The sequence below is a fragment of the Ornithodoros turicata genome, unplaced genomic scaffold (assembly GCF_037126465.1).
Source record: "Ornithodoros turicata isolate Travis unplaced genomic scaffold, ASM3712646v1 Chromosome41, whole genome shotgun sequence".
Taxonomy (NCBI): Eukaryota; Metazoa; Arthropoda; class Arachnida; order Ixodida; family Argasidae; genus Ornithodoros; species Ornithodoros turicata.
Genome location: NW_026999371.1, coordinates 1,019,769 through 1,039,608, shown reverse-complemented (window position 1 = coordinate 1,039,608; position 19,840 = coordinate 1,019,769). Strand labels below are relative to the sequence as shown.

Genomic DNA, 19,840 nt, shown 5'->3' with positions numbered 1-19,840 from the left:
CCAGCAAGAAAAAAAAAGAAAAGAAAAGAAATCTGTGGGTATAGCTGGAGCCAGACCATGCAACTGTCTCAATCGTCGTCGTCGTCGTTGGATACCGCTAGGGAGCCCAAGAGGCGATCACTTTGATTGTTGACGCTTCCGCCACACCAGCAAACTTGTATAGCTGGCACAGGTGATGGGAAGCTGTCACCAGAACCCAAACTGCGTTTGCGGCGACCGTCGAAGTAACGTTTTTTCTGTTCCAGTTTGTTGGTTTGTGCGAGTGCTTTGCCATGTGAGTGGTCTTAGCCTTAGTCTTGGTGTTGGTGCTGCCATGGCCAGCAGGCCGCTAGATTTTTCTGTGACACTGCCCTCTAATGTGTCCCGTGTCGACTTCCTGACCCCTGGCAAAATAGTGAAAAGTACGCGTCATTTTTGCGGCGGCGCATGCACCCTCGTAGTGAAATCGAAGCAGGCCGCTCAAACACTAAAGTCCCTCCGTTAGGTCACTGTGAAAGGGCAGGAAATTGAGATGGTTTGCATGGAATCCAACTTAATCACAGTGACGGTAGTGTCCTTACAAGATCCGGCCCCTGATCAGGTGGTGGAGGCGGCGCTTACTGCCTTTGGGCCTGTGACTAAGGTTACAAGGGAAACCTTCCCGCAGAAAGAGTTAGAGGGCATCGAAACGGGTAACCGTCGAGTTTTGATGGAAATGAAGAGCCCCGTTCCTAATTTCATCTACCTCCGCGGAAGGCGGGTTGCGTGCAGCATGATGGCCTCAAGCGCGTATGCCTACGCTCCAATTGCGAAGGGCACGTTAAAAAAGGTTGTATCGCACCAGTATGCGCCCGTTGTTCCGAGATTGGGCATGAGTCTGTGCAAGCGGTGCGGCGGTGATCACGCCATAGCTTCTTGCACAGTCAAGTGGTGGGCTTCACGTGCAGTCGGTGATAGTGTGTCGCCGGGCGCTCCCGTGTTGCCTGTTCCTGTGGTTGTGGGGGAGCCTGTGCGCTCCGTAGAGTTGGAGTGTACCTCTAACGCAGATGCGGTTGTTCCGCGGTAGTTGCTCGTTCATCTGTTTGGGGTGGGGAGTGCGGCATCTGTGATACCGCCCCCGTGGGTGATTCCTGCGCTCCTGCTGTCGAGCAGGTAAAGACTGTAGATGACGACAGCGTAAGTGTCGCGTCTTCCGAGTCCGATAGGTTAGTAATCGAACTGGAAGCAGGTGCTGTGATGCCTGGCACGCCTGCCTGTAAACGGGAGCATGACTCCTCGGACGAGTCTCCTGATGCAGTGGGAGACGCCGCCATCGTTGCTGACGAAATATCGGCTTGAGAGATTATCTGTCAATTTTATGTTTGTCTTATTAGTATCCCTCTTTTTTATGTCCCAGCTTCGTGTCGCCACCTTAAATGTGCGTGGGTTTTGCAAACAGGCCAAACAGCTGGAAGTTGTCAGCTGGGCGAAATTGGCCCACGTTGATATTCTACTGCTGCAAGAAACCAGGCCATTATCCGGAAAGTCCATTCAGATTCTAGAAACTTCACATGGGGTCAAAGCATTCTTCAGCTGTGGCACGCCTCAGAGGGCTGGCACGGGCATTCTGATATTTCCGTCTTTTCAGGGCTCCATCCGGTGGTTTGACATTGATACGGATTGGAGGGTGGTATCTTTGGAGCCTCAGCTTGACGGCAAATAATTTCGTATTGTAAATATTTATGCGCCTGTACGTCGTAGTGAGCGATCGGACTTCTTCCGTCGATTAGACACTTTACGCGGTAGACAGGCGTGCAGAGAGCTCGAACGCCTTGTAAGCGCCATTGGCTTAACGGACGCCTGGTCTCAGGTTCATGGCGACAGATACGAGTTCACTTGGGTGAACTCCCGTGGCCATCACAATCGGCTGGATCGCTTCTATGTGTCTCCGAGAATGCTTAATTCTGTCTCTGGGTGCAGCACGAGACCGGCCGGGGACCTCACTGATCATCATGGAGTCGTTTTATCTTTGTCAGGGCTGAAGAATTTTCGCACGGGTCGCTGCCTTTGGCGATTGAACGTGTCTCTGCTAGACGACCACGAAATGAAAGCAGATATGCAACATTGGCTGTCGGAACAATGTTCCACCCCCGATTTTGGGCCCGATCACTGGGAGGCTTTGAAGCTGGGGGCTGCTGATCGCTTTCGATGTTGGGGAAGACGGCGCGCGCGTGAACACCGGGAGTGTAGAGACGCACTCAGGCAGGTGTTAGCTATTCTACGCCAACCTGGCTCTCGCAGCCATGACACTGCATCTGATATAGCGGATGTGCATAGGCGCCTGATGGCCATGAGAATGCGCTCCTGGCGCAATTACGCAGCGCAGCGAAACGTCGAACGCTGGTGTCGGGAAGCATAGTGGTCCCGCTTACTCCTCCGGCGCTATGTGGCAGGAAACCCGGCCTCGGATATCGCCGTTGTCCGGTCAGCTTACGGCTCAATTCTGGCACAACCTGATGACATTCGAGCTGCAATGCGTGAGCATTGCGCGGCCCTTTATCAAGAGTCATCATCCAACGAGCCGGTGGTTAGCCCAGAGTGCCCACTCCAGGTGAAACAAATGGAGTTCGCAGACTCAGGGCCGCTCACGCAAAATGAAGTTTTTGCCGCTGTTTCATCAATACCGAACGGGAAGTGCCCAGGCGTTGATGGCCTCCCAGTCGAGTTCTACAAACGTTTCTGGAGGATAATTGGCGGTACTTTAACTCGTATAGGTAATCAATGCTTGTCGCGAGGCACGCTATGCTCCACAATGCAGAGTGGCATAATTGTCCTTCTCTGCAAAGACGCGTCAAGAAAGCAGGACCCGGATGCGTATCGCCCCATAACACTTTTGACTTGCGACTACAAACTTCTAGCCAAGGCGCTTCTCCTACGTGTTCCGCCGCAGTTGGAGAAGCTGTTGCACCCATGTCAAGCCTGTTCGGTCCCTGGCAGGTCATCGGTTTTCCACAGGATGGCCATCCGTGACACCATCCAGTTGTTAAACCTGAGACGGCTAACAGCAGTGTTGGCCTCGTTCGACCAGGCAAAAGCTTTTGACAGGGTGCGTCATTCGTATCTGTTTTCCATGCTTACAGCTTACGGCTTTCATGAAGCATGGATTCCCTTTGTGGAAGTGTTGTACCGTGGTGCGAAAAGCCTGGTCGCCGTTGCTGGTGGTCTATCCCGTCCAATTGAGGTTACGGGCGGTGTGCGACAGGGCTGTCCCCTTTCCCCGGCATTGTACGCCGTTGCAACCAACTCGCTCCTGGTTCGTTTAAGCTCATTCCCTATCCTTCTCAGATTGCCTGGTGGTTGCCCTCCTGTTTTCGCATATGCAGATGATATCTCTGTCATGCTGCCAGGGGAAGCTTGCCTCGAACCTGTGCTGAAGGCTTTCGACGATTATGGTAAAGTGTCTGGCGCACAACTCAACAGGTCTAAGAGTGGTGCCCTCTACATTAATACAGAACCTTCGCGCGTCGCCCCCTATGGCGTGCCCGCAAAGCCTCAAGTGAAAATCCTCGGTGTTGTCTTCGATGGTAGCGGGGTATATCGTGTAAACTGGCCTACAGTGTTTAAACGTGCCTCCGCTGTTATCCGTGAACTCAAATCTGTAGACCTGCCCCTCACTTTCCGTGCCCGTTTACTGGCCTCTTGGTACTACAGCCGTCTGTGGTTCCTCGCCGCCGTATGTCTGCCACCTACAGTCATTCGGGTCGCCATAACTCGCAACGCGTTCCGTTTCCTGTGGGCTGGTTCAGTTGAATGGGTCAGGAGGTCACAGCTGTACCTCACGCGTGATCGGGGCGGTTTAGGCGTGCCGGCTATCACGGAGCGCTCTCTAGCACTGCAGATCCGGGCTCTCTTTGAGGCGCTTCACAATCCTGATCATCCAGCGTGCGCTTTGGTGCACTATTTCCTCGGTCATGCCGTCCGGCGGTTCACCGACATCACTGATAGCCGTCCCAGAGCAGAAGTTCCCTCCCCTCTTTTCACAGCTTGCATAGCTGCCATCAGACGCGTACGCGAGATGTCCCCAGACGCTGAGGTCTCTCTTTGGGAAGCCAAGGATTTCTACGCCGCGCTCATGGAGGCGGTGCTGGTTCCCTCCCTGCCTGGTGCCGTGGGTAGTCCTTCCGGGAGCGCCTGGCGACGTATAACGGCGGGCTGGTTGGACGCCCTCGAGCGAGTCTCCAGTGGAAGATGGCTCATGGTGTCCTCCCGCTTCGTGAACGTTCACACCGCTTCCATATTTGTCGCACGGATCACTGCCCGTCTTGTGGCATCTCGGAGTCACCAGAGCACTGCTTCCTTCAGTGCCAGTGCTGTTGTTTTTGACCTTCCAAGAGTCGAATGGGCCACTGTAAGGTTCATGGAACCGCTGCCGTTTGCACCAAGGGATCGGAAACACCTGGCGTGTTTGATTGCGGAAATCAATTTCCAAATTTGGATACGCCGGTGCCGGTTGGCCTTCGGTGGCCACGAATGTGGGAGCGTAGGCTTGTTTCAGGCAGTGGACTACGGGCGCTGATCACCAGGGAACAGGCAGTGCTCGGCTCAGTCGAATGCTCCCGTCGCTGGCTCTGCTCTACTCGCATCTTCCGCTATGATCAGGGTGAGTGGCACATTCTCTTCTAGCCACTTTGCTAGACTTGTACTGTCCTCCGTCGCGACTCTCCCGTATATCATGGATTGTTCGCATGGCATGGCCCGTACAAACAGCAAACTCCTTAGGAGCGTTGTTATCCTGCCTTTCAGCATAGTTCGCGTCTAGTGTAAAGGAGCCTACCTCCATAGGTAGCTCTCCTGATTGATGACAATACACTCGTAGAGGTTGTCCATTGGTGGGCCTCCTGCTTTGGTGACAATACACACTGCCATCGGGCGTATTCTGCGTCGTGAATAATAAAGGACTATTAATCTCAAGAGCGTTTCAAACGAATATTTAAAAAAGCGTAAGAAATTAAACAAGCGTATGTAAAAACGCAAGACAAAACAAAGTACGTCCAAAACAAAACAAAGAAAATGTAGTTCTTGCAACGCTGAAGCGCTGCCGATCGAGTACAGGTTCTTCCACCAAGATATGTGTCGAAGTGTAACATCGGCCATCAGCAGTTTATTGGGTCTCAAGCAGGCGTTAGTTCTGACAGCATTCATCAGAAAGAGCCGAATGCTAACGGTACAGAAGCATGAGGTATTCACTTGGCAGGCGAGGACGCAAGCTGGACGGCATTAATTACCTCAGTATCGTGGGCTCGTATTGCGACAGAGTCAACGCTGTCATTTTCAAATTGACCAGTATGGCTTAGAACCCATTGTAAACATACACAGCGGCCCAGTGGCATGATGTGGCTGGCATCAGCTGGTAGTTGCACGTCAGGAATCATGGAATCACATCACTAATCAGTTTAGTGGAGTAGTATGTTGTCTCATCTAGCGCCGTTTTACTGTCCGTCAGGATTGTCCAGACACTGGGTGTGGACGAGGGCATGCATCTCAAAGCAGCTAGTACGGCAAATGATTCCATAGATGATATGGCGTACACTCTTAAAAATGAACTTCACCACATAGCACGCTCCCAGCCAACCATCACCCCGAATGACAATGTTCTCGCCCTAGATTTGTTGAAAACGGGAGGAGGAGCCTATTTTGTGTCCATTATGCACGGCACAAAATAGGCTCCTCCTCCCGTTTTCAACAAATTAGGGGCGAGAACGTTGTCATTCGGGATGGTGGTTGGCTAGGAGCGTGCTATGTGGTGAAGTTCATTTTTAAGAGTGTAGGACAATTTGATCCCCTTTTCAAACTTCGTCCTGTGGGATGTAAAGTACAGCTGTTGATACGCTTGTCTGTCCTGACGCCTGTGAACCGCAGGCTACGCCGTTTTGAGCTCCGCCTGTTCTGCAACGTATTTTGGTAGGGCTGCACACTAAAGTGATTTTGAACGTTCCCTCAGAACGCGTCAGAAGCGTTTTAAATACATATGGATGATGCGGTGTGTGTAAATTGGAACTGTGGAACGCTGTATATCGTGGGATACAGGTTGCATCGCTGAATCCATAGACCTAGTTGGGCAGTAAATAAACGGAGGCGGCAGTCGGGAATGATTTTAAACAGTCCGGAAAGATTTTTGTGAAGTTATCGATAGACTCATACGAAGAAGTGATACGAGAGTTGAATGTTAAATGCAGTGCGTTTAAGGATGGGTGGTGTTTTGGTGCCTTATGGCACAAGGAGGGCGAAATCAAAATGGCGCCAAGACATTTGATCCGTTTTGCATGTGGTGGCTGCATGTACTGCGCTGACATGGTACTAATAATGACTCATGTGTCATTCATATGAAAAGATCGCTGACTGTTTTCGTGTGAAACTTTACATATACTAATGTCAGTATGAGAAAAGACAAAAGTGTTTTTTTTTTTAGTTGAAGGAAGACACGGAGAGGTATGCGGGATATACCCGGAGCAATAATTGAAACTATTACCTTCCATCATCCCTTCGGTGCCTGCCGCATCACTGGCGCCTGCCGCACTGCGAAGGCTCAGAAGCTTTGTGAAAAATATCTGGCAACCTCTGGCGAAAAATCCCCCGATTTTCTTCTGTCTAAAAGGCTTCCAGAGACTTCCGGGGCGACGAGCTGATCCGAACCAACCTACCAATGGCTTATGGACATTGCTCTCGGAAAAGGAAAAAAAAAGATAAGGATGCCCAGGCCCGCACATTATCGTTCGGATTAGATAGCCGTAAAAATGAGCTTTACGAATGAAACTGAAGAGGACAACCCATTTGTTGCGAGTAATAATCTGCAAAGGTCACCAATTAAAAGCGAGGATGGTAGGGCAAATCGCCAAAGCAAAGCTTCATTGCCAACAGCGTCAGAACCTAGAAAGGGCGTAGTAGAAAGCTTAAAGGGGGGCAGTAAAATTATGGAGGCCAGATTCACTGAACTCAAAGCAGAATACTTAAATAACAAAGATGGTTAAGAGCATCAACTGTTCACTATATACATTAAAAAAGTAGTAGTACAACAACTTTGTTTTTAATGACAAACATTATGTTCAAGTTCAGGGCGCAGCGATGGGTTCCCGTGTCTCACCCAATTACGCAAACCTCTTCATGGGGCTTTTTGAACAAAGAGCCTTAGACACTTTTCCAGTGACACCATTAGTATTCCTGCGGTACATTGATGATATTTTTGCCATCTGGACAGCAAACGAAAACACTCTACTCTCATTTTTTTATCATTTTAACTCATGGCACAATTCCATCAAATTCACGTGCAACTACTCTCGAACTTCAATCAGCTTTCTAGACGTCACTGTTTCTCTCCAGTCGGGTAAACTCTTCACAGATCTCTATAAGAAGCCGACTGACAAACGGCAGTACCTTCGTTTCAACAGCCATCACCCTAATATCTAAATGCGAAACATTCCATTTGGACAACTCACACGTTTCAAACGCACATGTTCCAATACACAAGATTTTTTGAAGCATGCAAAGGACATGTGTAATGACTTCAAGGAGCGCTGATATCCCGGCGAACTCATCGACAATGCCCTAGCCAGAGCCGCCTCCCCAGACAGGGAAAGGTTGCTTTCTCGAAAATCCAATAAGGCACCAAGTCATAATAATTTTACTTTCATTACACCTTGCAACCGCGCACTCCATAATGTAGGATCTGTGTTCAAACGCTATTTAAACATACGCCAGGCCGATGAATATCTCAAAGACATTTTCCCTAATGCTCCGGTTATTACGTTTCGGAGATCACATAACACACGCGACCTACTCACTTCCTCCCGCAATAATCAACAGAGTCCCGGTTGCGCTCCTTGCAACAGCAACCGCTGCCAAACTTCCTTATTTATTGCAACATGTACTTCCACCTGTAGCACTGTTAATGGTTTCGTTTTCTCTATTCGACAGTCTCTTCACTGTAACTCATTCAATGTTTGCTATCTCATTGCATGCAAACTGTGCAACAAACAATACATAGGCGAAACACGTAACACCATCTGTGAAATATTTTAATGCCATAAATCAGATATTGTTAATAAACGTCAGTCACCTGTATCGCTACATTTTAATCTTCCGGGATATGATCTGCACATGCATTTACTTATCACCATTTTAGAATCCGGGTACGCTAATGACATCAAACGCAAAAATCGAGAATCCCATTTCATTTCGAAATTTGCAACGTTACAGCCGCACGGCACCAACGTGTACGGCGGCCCATTACAGTCCTTTATACTATGAGTCTATTTATTGTATTATCACTTGTCTGCCATTTTTCACATCGTACACGATGATACACAATCAGTAAGCCACCAACTTAGCGTCACTTTCCCAGAGTCTGGAAGCTCTTAGCCATCAAGGTGCTGCGTGTCCTCAATCCTTCGCCCTTAAGCCCTAATTCCCCGTACACATTCTAAAGCTCTTTGCTGCCAACTGGCTGCTGTGCCTATTTATATGATATTCATTGATTTCCTCCACGTACAACTCCGACTTGTCTGACATTGTCCAGCCACCTCCTATTGATTGCGTTTCTTTTTTGTTTATAATTGTATTGCGTTTGTAGTTCTGTTCACCCTTACCCTTTTCTCGTGTGCCATGTGACTCGTTTTTTATGTATGCTTCACCACTTGTAGCAGGCCCTCAAACCTGAAGAAGTGCAGCCTACTGCACGAAAATCTTGTTTTTAATGCATATAGTAAAGAGTTGATGCTCTTAATCGTATTTGTCATTTTTGATTCTGCATCGCTGGAACCTTGTACATTGTTTTTCTTCACGTTCTCAGAATACTTAAAGTTAGAATTAGCAGGCTCAAATAAGCCAGCTAGAATGGGTATGGGAGCAGTGTGCCTGGAGTATGAAAGGATAATAAGGGATTTCGAAAATAATTTAGTGGAAGCGTGTACAAGAACCAATATGATGACTGATCTCAAGTTTGATGCTGACGAGGAAAAAAGAAAACTAAGAGAGAGGAACGAGAAATTAATGAAGGTGTACGGGGTCCGTGTTGAAAAATCTCATAAAGCTAATCCTATGAACAACTCATAGACCTCATATATGTGTTTACTGTACGAGCACCTATGAGCTTCGCTCATATATGAGGGCTATGAGCTTTGCTCATATATGAGTTATGAGCAGGCTTATGAGCTTCGCTCATATATGAGCTTTACTCATAGTATGAGCAGGCCTACGGGATTTGAGCGCCCAATGCACACCACGCACACATGGCGTGTAGAGGAACATGAACGATTACGAGGCTCAACACAGACACAGTTCTTTCAACTCCATCTTTACGACTGGTCTCTGCATTACTTCCAGGAACACTTTTCCTGAGGTCCCGCAAAAAATTTGCCAGGTGTTTGTTGACACGTTTCGTCCGGGCTTCCGGAGCCAACTGTGCTGATGGCTTTTCTTCCACGTATCGCCCCAAATGCACCTGCCATAGAAAAACAGAAATTGATATAATGACTGTTCTATGTCAACTGCCACATCAGCTAGAACGAGTTGCACTACAAGGAGACCAGTCTCACAGCTACCACACTTTTGGATTATAATTAGAGCCTAAAGTTTTAGGGTTTTCCCAATTCTTCCCCGAATTCAAGGTTGCCTCCTCAGGGTGAAACTCCATTTTTACCCGGAAAATTGTCCTCACTGGGACACCTGTAGGAATGCATTACCTTATTTCTTTGGCACCAAATGCAGTTACATCACCATTTGGACCAAACCACTACAGTTAGTTTGAGTAACGGGGCCTGATTTCTTTCCGTATTTAGCATACTGGAAGTTTGTTCACCTGAATTTGAATGAATTTAGTTCACATGTTTATTTATCCGATTTTAACCTCCGAATTTAGAAAAAAGTATTTCCCAAAAACTTCATGCTCTCACTTTAACTTCTGCATACCTTTTTTAGCACAGAATTAAGCAACAACTGAGGTTCATCAATAACGGAACACGAAAACGTGAAAGGAACATAACCAGCACACCAAAAACACGTGTAGGGTCGAATGTTTTTCGTGTTCCCTTTTTGTCAGAATTCGGGGGAAGGGGAGAACCGAGGGATATCCCTTGAAAAGAGAAACATGGTGAAATCTGGAGAAACGCCTCTATTCGGGCACTTTGCGGAACAACGAATAAACCAAAACCTGTAAAATCTCGCGCAATCCCAAGTTCATCCGTATAGTGTGGAGAGTGAATTTGATACTCGCTCGAAAGTGCTTCGAGCACGTGTGAACTCAGTCCTGGTTTGGTCATAGCACCCTCCTTCGCAAAACTGGAAAAGACAGTGCCGGTTACGCTACGATTTAGTAGTGCAGGTACGTCCCAGAGGACCTTTGCCAGATCATTACACAACACCGCGTCGTTCTCGGACTTCATCATCCATGTTAACATGTCCACAGAGACGAAGACATTGTTTCCCAATGGAATCTGGAACAGAAATATGCAATGTAATACTTATACATTGCTAATTATTGCAACTTATAGCATCGCTCATGACAATAATGTGACTGGGACCATTATGCGAATAAATGTGATATTGTGTCTACAATTTTGCAATCATTGTTCGGTACTCAGCTCCACCCCTCACGCTCTGATAATTGATAGGCCCTGAAGCCTTCAGGTGGTAAAAATCGCACTAATAACTACACGTCAGAAATTCATGCAAAGTCGGTGGAGGGAAAACTATCATCGGGCAGAATTTTTAGAGAAGCCGATCTGTAATGCGTGATTAACATTCGTTGTACCTTTGTACCGTGTTTATCTAAAGCTTTAGAAGTGATCAACTGCATATTTTGTGAAATATTCAAGAATATATAGTCACGAATCATCTTCGACAAACTTCCAGGGCAGGCACGAAACGGTACATCTCATCCCCGCGCGTACTGAAGAAAAAGCAAGACGATTCCAGACTCATCGCATGCGCTCTGGGAAACGCACGTGCAGTTTCTAGACTTTTTGGCGCGACGCTTAAATGCGTGTGCTCTAGAGGCTGGGGCATTCATTCTTTGGAATCAGTTGTGTTCAGAGACCTATCACTCTTGTGCTTTTGCTACCAAGTGGTTTAATAAACCACGTTTGCTGTTTATTCGACGCCTCGCCAACTTTTAAACTGCTTCCTCATTTTGGAAATTTAAGTTAAAAGACGTTCGTATATAGCCATATTTTTTACCCAGAGAGGACAGAGAGGTGCATGTATCACTGGAATTATCACTTTGCTGGGTTAGTAATCAAAGTCGTCATCGGGTTATTTATTAGTGGCTCCTCGAGAACTTGACATAGCAGGATTGTATGGGGAATTAGAAGAGCCCACGCTTTTGAAAGAAACGTATGCATTTTTTTGCGGTGAAATATACCTAGCGCTGTGTGCGCACCTATGACTTTTATGCAACAGTATACTTATTTGTTTAATGACTGGTCACGATTTGTCTATCTTAGGCTTTTGAGGAGTAGGTAATTAATTGATTAATTATGTTTTGTCCTAAAACGCCATGTGCACTGTCTGCAAAACCAGATTTCAGGGAATTTTAGATGATACATTGTCGTTGTCCCCATGTAAGGCAGCGCCATAGTTTTCCTCTCACATGGAACGTCAGTGATAATGCTCATACAGGTGATGTAGATTATTAGTTTTCGTATTACTTATTCTCCGTCTCACAGTGCTCATTTGATTTCACGTGTGCACATACAATTTAGTCCAACTTTCTCATGGCTGTACCAGTCTCATACTGCTCATAGCCCGCACGCATTCCGCTCATTACTTTTGCGCATATGCTCATTCGCTTCTTCATAGCGCACGTTGCTTTTCTCATATAAAGACCAATATGTCTTTTTTTTATCAACAGGGCTACCATGTATCGCCAACTGTAGGATGGGACAAGCGTTAGCTTGCCCATATCACGCTTCAAAAATAGACCACAAAACAGCAACCGCCTGAGATCCCTCAGAAGCCTTCATTGGGATCGCAAGCGCCACCTGTGGCACGTTAGGGCTACCATCGGTGTCCGTGTCGAACCACCTGATAGATCCCCGAAACGACGGAAACACTCGGAAGTTCACACTCCACCTGTGTGTATTGTCATCAAGCAGGAGAGCTACCTATGGAGGTAGTCCCCTTTGGACAGACACTAACTTTACGTTACAGTCCTACAAGCTAGATAACAACACTCTCTAGGAGAGTTTGCTTTTCGTACTGACCATACCAAGCGAACAATCCAAACACGGGAGAGCCGCTGCAGAGTGCAGTACGGTCCTAGCGAGCTGGCTAGAACATGATTTGCCACTCACCCTGAACGTGGCGGAAAAGACGAGTAGACGTCAGCCAGCGGCGAGAGCACTCCACAAGACCATACAGTGCTTGCTCACGGACAATGTGGCTACGAAGCCCTGACCTGACAGCCTGAAATATAGCTGCGTCTCCGAAGTCTGGGCCACCGAAAGCCAGCCGGCAACGACGGATCCAAATTTGAAAGTTGATCTCGGTAATTAACAAAGCCAATTGTTTACGCTGAACGCGCGGAACAGGCAACGGTTCCAGGAACTGTACGGTGGCCCAGGCGACAGTCGACAGCTGAAATATCTGGGTTACTCTGCGCCACAGCAAAAGAGGAACACGACAACGCAGGAAACAGTGCTCTGCGGTTTCACACATCCCGCAAGACGGGCAACCGTCAGAGCGAGAGATGTGAAAGCGGTGTAGTCGCTCGCGAAGAGGAAGAACGTGGTGGGCCAACTTCCACTGAAGACTGGCGCGGCGTGCATCTAGCCAGCCCGCAGTGATTCGACGCCAAGACAGCTTCGACGCCACCGAAGGAACTGGGGGACCAGACTCCAACTCCCGGATAGCTGTATAAAAATCGCTGACAGCCCATAACTGGAGGTCTGCGTCCGGAAGCTGGAGTCGCAACCTCCACCACTCAGGTGGAAGCACTCCACCTGACATACAAATGTTACTTCGACGATGGATACAAACGCAGCTTGGGTTCTGGTGACACCTACCCTCACCTGGGCCAGCTACACAAGTTTGCTGGTGTGGCAGAAGCGGCAACAATCTAAGTGGTCGCCTCCCGGGCTCCCTAGCGGTATCCAACGACGACTACGACGATTGAGACAGTAGCCGTGTTTACATGAATACGACACAAGCGTATCGAATCGAGTCGAAACCGGAGAGAAGACGATACGCCACTGTTTACATGAATGCGCATCGAGCCCAGACCGGAGGTGGCGCCACGCCGTGTCATATCGGAAAGTTAGAGGCTCAAGCCGCGTTTACATGAATACGACACTAGCGTATCGTATCCAGTTGTCGAATCGAATCCACCCATGTAAACGCGTCAATTCGCTAGGAGAGCGTATCGTATTCAATTCGCTAAACAGAGGTGGATCGAGACCCAGCATGCGCATTCAGACTGTGCATGTAAACAGACGATGCGCATCAAGGCAAGAAGAGAGGATTGTGGGAAGCGGCGTTCGGCTGCGGGCTAGTTGCGTCGTCTGCTACTCCTAGTCGGGATCACAAAATGATGATTGTAGCAGCCGCATCGCCAGTCCCTGACATCCAGCACCTGCCCCGTGGCTCGAGTAAATAAACCTCCTCGGGCCACTTGGAATCTGGTAACCGAGACAAACGGACTACTGTTTCCTGTCTCCTCTAATTCCAACAATTGGTGACCCGGACTTTTGACGTTCCACGCTATTCACCATGTCTACAGGGGACGGCCACGTCACCACGACTCACGGTACCCCCAGCATGGTACAACAGCCCACTTCCGTGACCGCTGTTAGCGTTAAACTTCCACCGTTTTGGGACCGGAACCCAGCCACCTGGTTTATTCAGGCCGAGGCCCAATTTCATCTGTCCGGCATCGCCGCTCAGATCACGAAATTCTATTACGTCATCGCAGTGCTCTCTCCATCCGCCGCCGCCGAGGTCTATGATGTCATCGCTTCACCACCTGCGGATTGCCCGTACGACAAGCTGAAGTCCGCACTTCTCAAGCGAACGACCTGCTCCGACCGCGCACGTCTTCAGCAGCTTCTGTCTGCGGAGGAGCTCGGGGACAGACGCCCCACGCAGCTGTTACGGCGCATGAAGCAATTGCTCGGTGACGGAGCTGCTTCCACAAGCGACAGCTTCCTGAGAGAACTCTTTCTGCAAAGACTTCCGAGAAATGTGCAGATGGTCCTAGCCACTACGACAAACCTTTCAACGGACGAACTCGCCACCCTCGCCGATGCTGTAATGGAGGTTGCTATTCCATCACCCTCCGTAATGCATGTGGAGACACCACACCCTCCTTTCCCAGAGCCCACACCTTCAGCCGTTTCGCAAGTGTCTACCCCCGCACCAACGCAAGACACCTCTCAGCACATGGCCGCCATTGAAAGCTTGACGCAGCAGGTGAACAACCTAACCCACCTTGTCGCGACACTGGCAGCGCGGAGCCGTTCGCCAAGCCCCCGGCGCTTCCGCCGACGATCGCTCACCCCTCGCGGCCGGCGCAGCCCAAGCCCTCGGTCCAACGGCATGTGCTGGTACCACCAGCGGTTTGGCGCCGAGGCCCGGCACTGTTTCCAACCCTGCTCGTGGTCGGGAAACGCCCCACCCAGTCACTAATGGCGACAAGTGCACCGGGTCAACTCGAAAGTCGCCTTTTCTACGTTGTAGACCGTGTGTCAGGCAGACGCTTTCTCATAGATACCGGTGCCGATGTCAGCGTTATGCCCGCTAGCAAAGCCCATCGCAGCCGACAACCGTGTTTCACCCTACGCGCCGCCAACTCCACCACCATCCCGGTATTTGGCCAGCAGTCCCTCACTTTGAACCTGGGCCTACGACGAGACTTCCGATGGATTTTTCACGTAGCCGATGTCTCACAGGCCATAATTGGTCCTGACTTTCTCACGTACTTCGGACTCCTCGTTGACGTCGCTCGGAAACGCCTTATCGACGCCACCACCCATCTTCAGGTTCACGGCATCCGGCATCGCATTCCACCCTGCCACAGCCTTTCTTACTGTGCGCCGGCGTCGCCCTACTCCCATATTCTGGAAGACTTCCCTGAGCTCACCAAGCCCCCCGACTGGACTCGCCCGGTCAAGCACGACGTCGTACACCACATTGTCACTCAAGGCCCGCCCGTTCACTTTCGCCCGCGTCGCTTGGCTCCCGAAAAGAAAGTTCTCCATCGCTAAGGCTGAATTCGAGCATATGCTCGAGCTTGGCATTATCCGACCGTCAAGCTGCAGCTGGGCATCCCCACCCCATATGGTGCCCAAGAAGACGGGAGACTGGCGCTTTTGCGGTGATTACCGTGCCTTAAACCGCGCTACGGTGCCCGACCGATACCCCATCCCTAACATCTTAGACTTCACCGCTAACATCGAAGGCGCCACCGTTTTCTCTAAAATCGACCTGGTGCGCGCCTACCACCAAATACCCATGGCGGAAGACGATATTCCGAAGACCGCCATCATTGCACCCTTTGGCCTCTACGAGTTCCTGCGTATGCCGTTCGGCTTGCGTAATGCAGCCCAGACATTTCAACGGTTTATTAACTCTGTCACCTTTGGCCTCCCGTTCGTCTATGCCTACATGGACGATATTCTGGTTGCCAGCGCCACCCCAGACGAGCACGCCGAGCACTTACGAACCCTCTTCGCTCGCCTACAAGATTACGACATTATAATCAACGCCGCGAAAAGTGAATTCGGCGTCCCGGAGCTTGACTTCCTGGGTCACCGCGTTAACCAGCACGGCATCCTTCCTCTGACTTCTAAAGTCGCCGCCATCAAGGATTTCCCCCGTCCCACGTCGCTCAAACAGTTGAGACGTTTCCTCGGTTTCGCCAACTTCTATCGGCGCTTTATACGATCTTGTGCTGCCACACTGGCCCCGTTGGAAGCTCTACTCTCTTCCCGAAAACGCGACGCCGCCACGCTACCATGGTCCGGCGACTCTATCGCCGCCTTCGAAAAAATCCGGCAAGACATCGCCGCCGCCACTCTTCTTGTCCATCCCCGGCACGATGCACCTACTTGCATCATGGTGGACGCTTCGAGCAGTGCTGCCGGCGCCGTCCTGCAGCAGCGAGTTTCTTGTGCTTGGCAGCCCATCGCTTTCTTCTCACGCAAGTTCAAACCTGCAGAGACGCGCTATAGCACGTTTGGACGCGAGCTCCTGGCCATATTCCTAGCAGTGAAGCACTTGCGGCACTTCTTGGAAGGACGATCATTCACCATATATACGGATCACAAGCCGCTTACTCATGCTCTCTCATCTTCTGGTACCGTATATACACCTCGAGAAATTCGGCACCTGGCCTTCATCTCAGAATTCACCAGTGACATACAGCACGTGAGCGGCGTCAACAACCCCGTGGCCGATGCTCTCAGTAGAATATCCACCCTGATCACACCCACTACAGCGCAGTGCTCAGCCGTTCTGTCTATGGACCTTCTTGTCACTGCTCAGTCATCTGATGAAGAGCTGGCCGTACTGCGCACGAAGCCCGCGTCCAACAGCCTCAAGCTTGAAGATGTTCACCTCCCCGGGGCGACGGCCGCCGTGATTTGCGCACTTCACAGGGCTCGCCACGACCTTTCGACCCCTCGCATTACGCCGTCCCATTTTCGATCACTTTCACGCTCTCTCCCACCCCGGCGTCCGAGGCACACGAAAGCTCATAGGCACCCGATACGTCTGGCCGAATATGCACGCTGATATCAAGCACTGGGGGCGCACATGCTTGCCGTGCCAGAGAACCAAGACCCAGCGCCACACCCGTCTGTCGCCAGCACCTTTTCTGCCACCTGACGCCCGTTTTGACCATGTTCATATCGACTTGGTCGGTCCACTTCCGCATTCCCAGGGTTTCAACTACATCTTGACGGCCGTTGACCGTTTCACCCGCTGGCCGGAAGCGGTGCCCATTGTTGACTCCACTGCTCCAACAGTCGCATCCGCTCTTATCAACACCTGGATCTCCCGTTTCTCTGGATGGATCTCCCATCCATCATCACGACCGACAGAGGTCGGCGGTTCGAGTCTGCCCTCTTCGCCGCTTTCACGAACGCATTGGGCGGCAAACGTATTCGTACAACAGCTTATCATCCTGCTTCGAATGGGCTCGTCGAGAGACTACACCGACAGCTCAAGATCGCCTTGCGTGCCACTCCTGATACACCCTGGCCCGAAGTACTCCCCGTTGCCCTTCTTGGAATACGCACATCCCTCCGATCCGACCTTCACTGTACCGTCGCCGAGCTGGTTTATGGCACAACGCTCCGACTTCCCGGTGAATTTTTGTCCGTCCCAGAAGACACGCAACCCGACGCACAACAGGACTACTATCCCGACTTCGCCGTGTTATGTCTTCGTTGCGCCCGGTGCCACCCCGCTCGCCTGCCCGGTCCGGTCCGACCTACCGACACCCCGACCTGGATACGTGTTCTCACGTGTTTGTGCGATGCGATGCCGTCAGAAAGCCGCTGCAGCCTGCGTATTCCGGCCCCTTCCCTGTGGCCACCAGAACCACCCACCACTTCACCCTCCTTATTAAGGGTCGGCAGGACACAGTCTCCGTCCATCGCCTGAAGCCGGCGTTCCTCGACGTGTCCCTCAGCTCGCCCCTTCCCAGCAGCCACAAATCGACGGCACCCTCTTCAGTGGACAACCGCACAGCTCCACCTCTCCACCCAAGTCACCCGATTCCTCGACCACGCCACGTATCCTTGGCACGCAAGCTTGCCAGTTTTCGCTCCCTGCCCCCGTCAGGTCGCGGGGGGGGGGGGGGGCGCCCTGTAGCAGCCGCATCGCCAGTGCCTGACATCCAGCACCTGCCCCGTGGCTCGAGTAAATAAACCTCCTCGGGCCAGTTGGAATCTGGTAACCGAGACAAACGGACTACTGTTTCCTGTCTCCTCTAATTCCAACATGATATTTGGGAGTTCACAGCCACGCTCCGTTTTGGATATGTAGGTTAGTCTACACTAACAGAAGCAGCAGGGCTTGCAGCCGTATAACAGAATTCATTCTGAAGTACGCTTGAAAATGGGGCGTAGATGCTACGGTTTCGACGTTTCAGCGTTCGGTGCGAAGGTAGCGGGACACCGGAAACGGCAGTATTTGCGGAAGTGCGCCTCTAACTAGTGATAGTGATAGTGGCACCCACTGATCTCGATTGTAAAAGGCTGGATCGCGGATAGGGAGCGCGAGCGTGAAGAAACCGGCCGCCATCTTACGGTGCCCACAACAGCCGCCGCAGCGATCATGGCAACTTCTTGCAATTACGGTCGTACCAACCGTACTGGCAAGGTTACAGGGCCTAAATTTATACAGGTGGGTCACTCTTTATCGAGGAATAAATAGGCGTTCATTCTGTATATTTAGTTGACCATTACGAAGTGTTTTTTTTTTTGCCCAAAACGAGCACTGGATGCAGGTTGCTTGATCGCTCTTCCGACGTTCAATCGAGCACACTTGCATTTTACCCGGCGGCAAATACAGTTTGAGTGCATAATATGCTTGAAAGAACACGTTACACTACACAGGTAGTGTTGTCATCAATATATGTGCGAGCACTCGAGCGCTTTTTTGCATGCATTGCTAGCATGGTACACGGTGTTCTCTGCGGAAGCAAGTGCCACATTCATTTCTTTGAATTACCTTCGCGCAGAAGTTCGATATTACGTCATAATGAGACCACGATTGTCACCTTTTTTCATGTATTGGTATTGTTTTGTGCCTTGGTTTGATTTGTGACAAAGAATCCTACGTAACGGTGGTGTGGCGCGACTTGAATAACGCCTTTGTCTGAGCTGTATCGTCAGCTTGTTACGATAGTAATAATTTGTAGCGTGTCGTGCTATTTGTAGCAGTTTTTAAGGCAAAAGTGGTCTCTCAATACAGGTTTCGTCATGAGGGCTACCCAGTGAATAATCTATGTAGTGTGATACGACTGGGTGTACAGGTAAGTATCACGTTCCTCATCCACTGGTTTCTACTTTACAGGAAGGAACAACCTCAGTGCACGCACTGTGGTTAGCCTCTCTCAGTTCACATGTTCACATCAGAAACACACCTTACACTTTAGGCTCCTTCACCCAGCAATATAATAATTAGAGATTATAATTCTTTTTAGAAGAGTTCCCCATATACTTTTTAGAATAGTTTTTCATCTTTTTACAATTTTTAGAAGATACAGGGATTGTAAACCATGTTTTAAACTGATGTTTTAACATTTGTCCAATGCATTTATTAAACAACATATTCATTTTAACTGGTTGCACCCAAACCAATGTTCTGATGTATTATTTCCTTTGCTGTCGATGCACCATAAAAATTGGAATAATCATCATCAATGCAGGTTACTTCACAGCTGCCTCGACATACTCAAGGAATGGGTGCAGAACCTGCGTAATGCCCACAAACTTTGATTACCACAGCACCTCCAAAAAGTATGTGTCACATGGGATTTTTAAATGTATTCACAGTATATAATACCTTGTATTAACTGTTGTAGATCTAAGCCGTCTCTACAGTACACTCTCAGAAATTAAAACCGTGAGAACCGTGATAATTGTTTCAGTTAATAGGCATGCACATATATGCTATAAGAAGAAAATTATTTCTTGAGAATGCACTTCTCTGGCTACTGGTGTTGTTTACATCTACTGTTGATCACATTCATTTATCACATATTATATTCTTATATATATTATTATATTAACACATATTTGATCACATTAAATTCAAAATTCATCATATATAAGAAAATACCAGGAGGGAAGTTGCTATTCATTGCTCATTCTAACCTAAAAATGAG

At 49.5% G+C, this 19,840-nt stretch overlaps 2 protein-coding genes across 2 annotated transcripts; both read left to right on the top strand.

Moving 5' to 3' along the window:
- Window positions 1-13,716: 13,716 nt before the first annotated feature.
- Window positions 13,717-14,631, top strand: LOC135374049 (uncharacterized). Its single transcript, XM_064607055.1, has one exon. The coding sequence runs from the start codon at window positions 13,717-13,719 to the stop codon at window positions 14,629-14,631; it is 915 nt and encodes a 304-aa protein (XP_064463125.1).
- On the top strand, window positions 14,631-15,209 carry LOC135374048 (uncharacterized). The gene has a single exon (XM_064607054.1). The coding sequence runs from the start codon at window positions 14,631-14,633 to the stop codon at window positions 15,207-15,209; it is 579 nt and encodes a 192-aa protein (XP_064463124.1).
- The last annotated feature ends 4,631 nt before the right edge of the window (window positions 15,210-19,840 follow it).

What these genes read in the sequence shown, in the direction of transcription:
- LOC135374049 (XM_064607055.1), top strand. Translation starts at nt 13,717, where the DNA reads ATGTCTACAGGGGACGGCCACGTCACCACGACTCACGGTACCCCCAGC.
- LOC135374048 (XM_064607054.1), top strand. Translation starts at nt 14,631, where the DNA reads ATGGCGACAAGTGCACCGGGTCAACTCGAAAGTCGCCTTTTCTACGTT.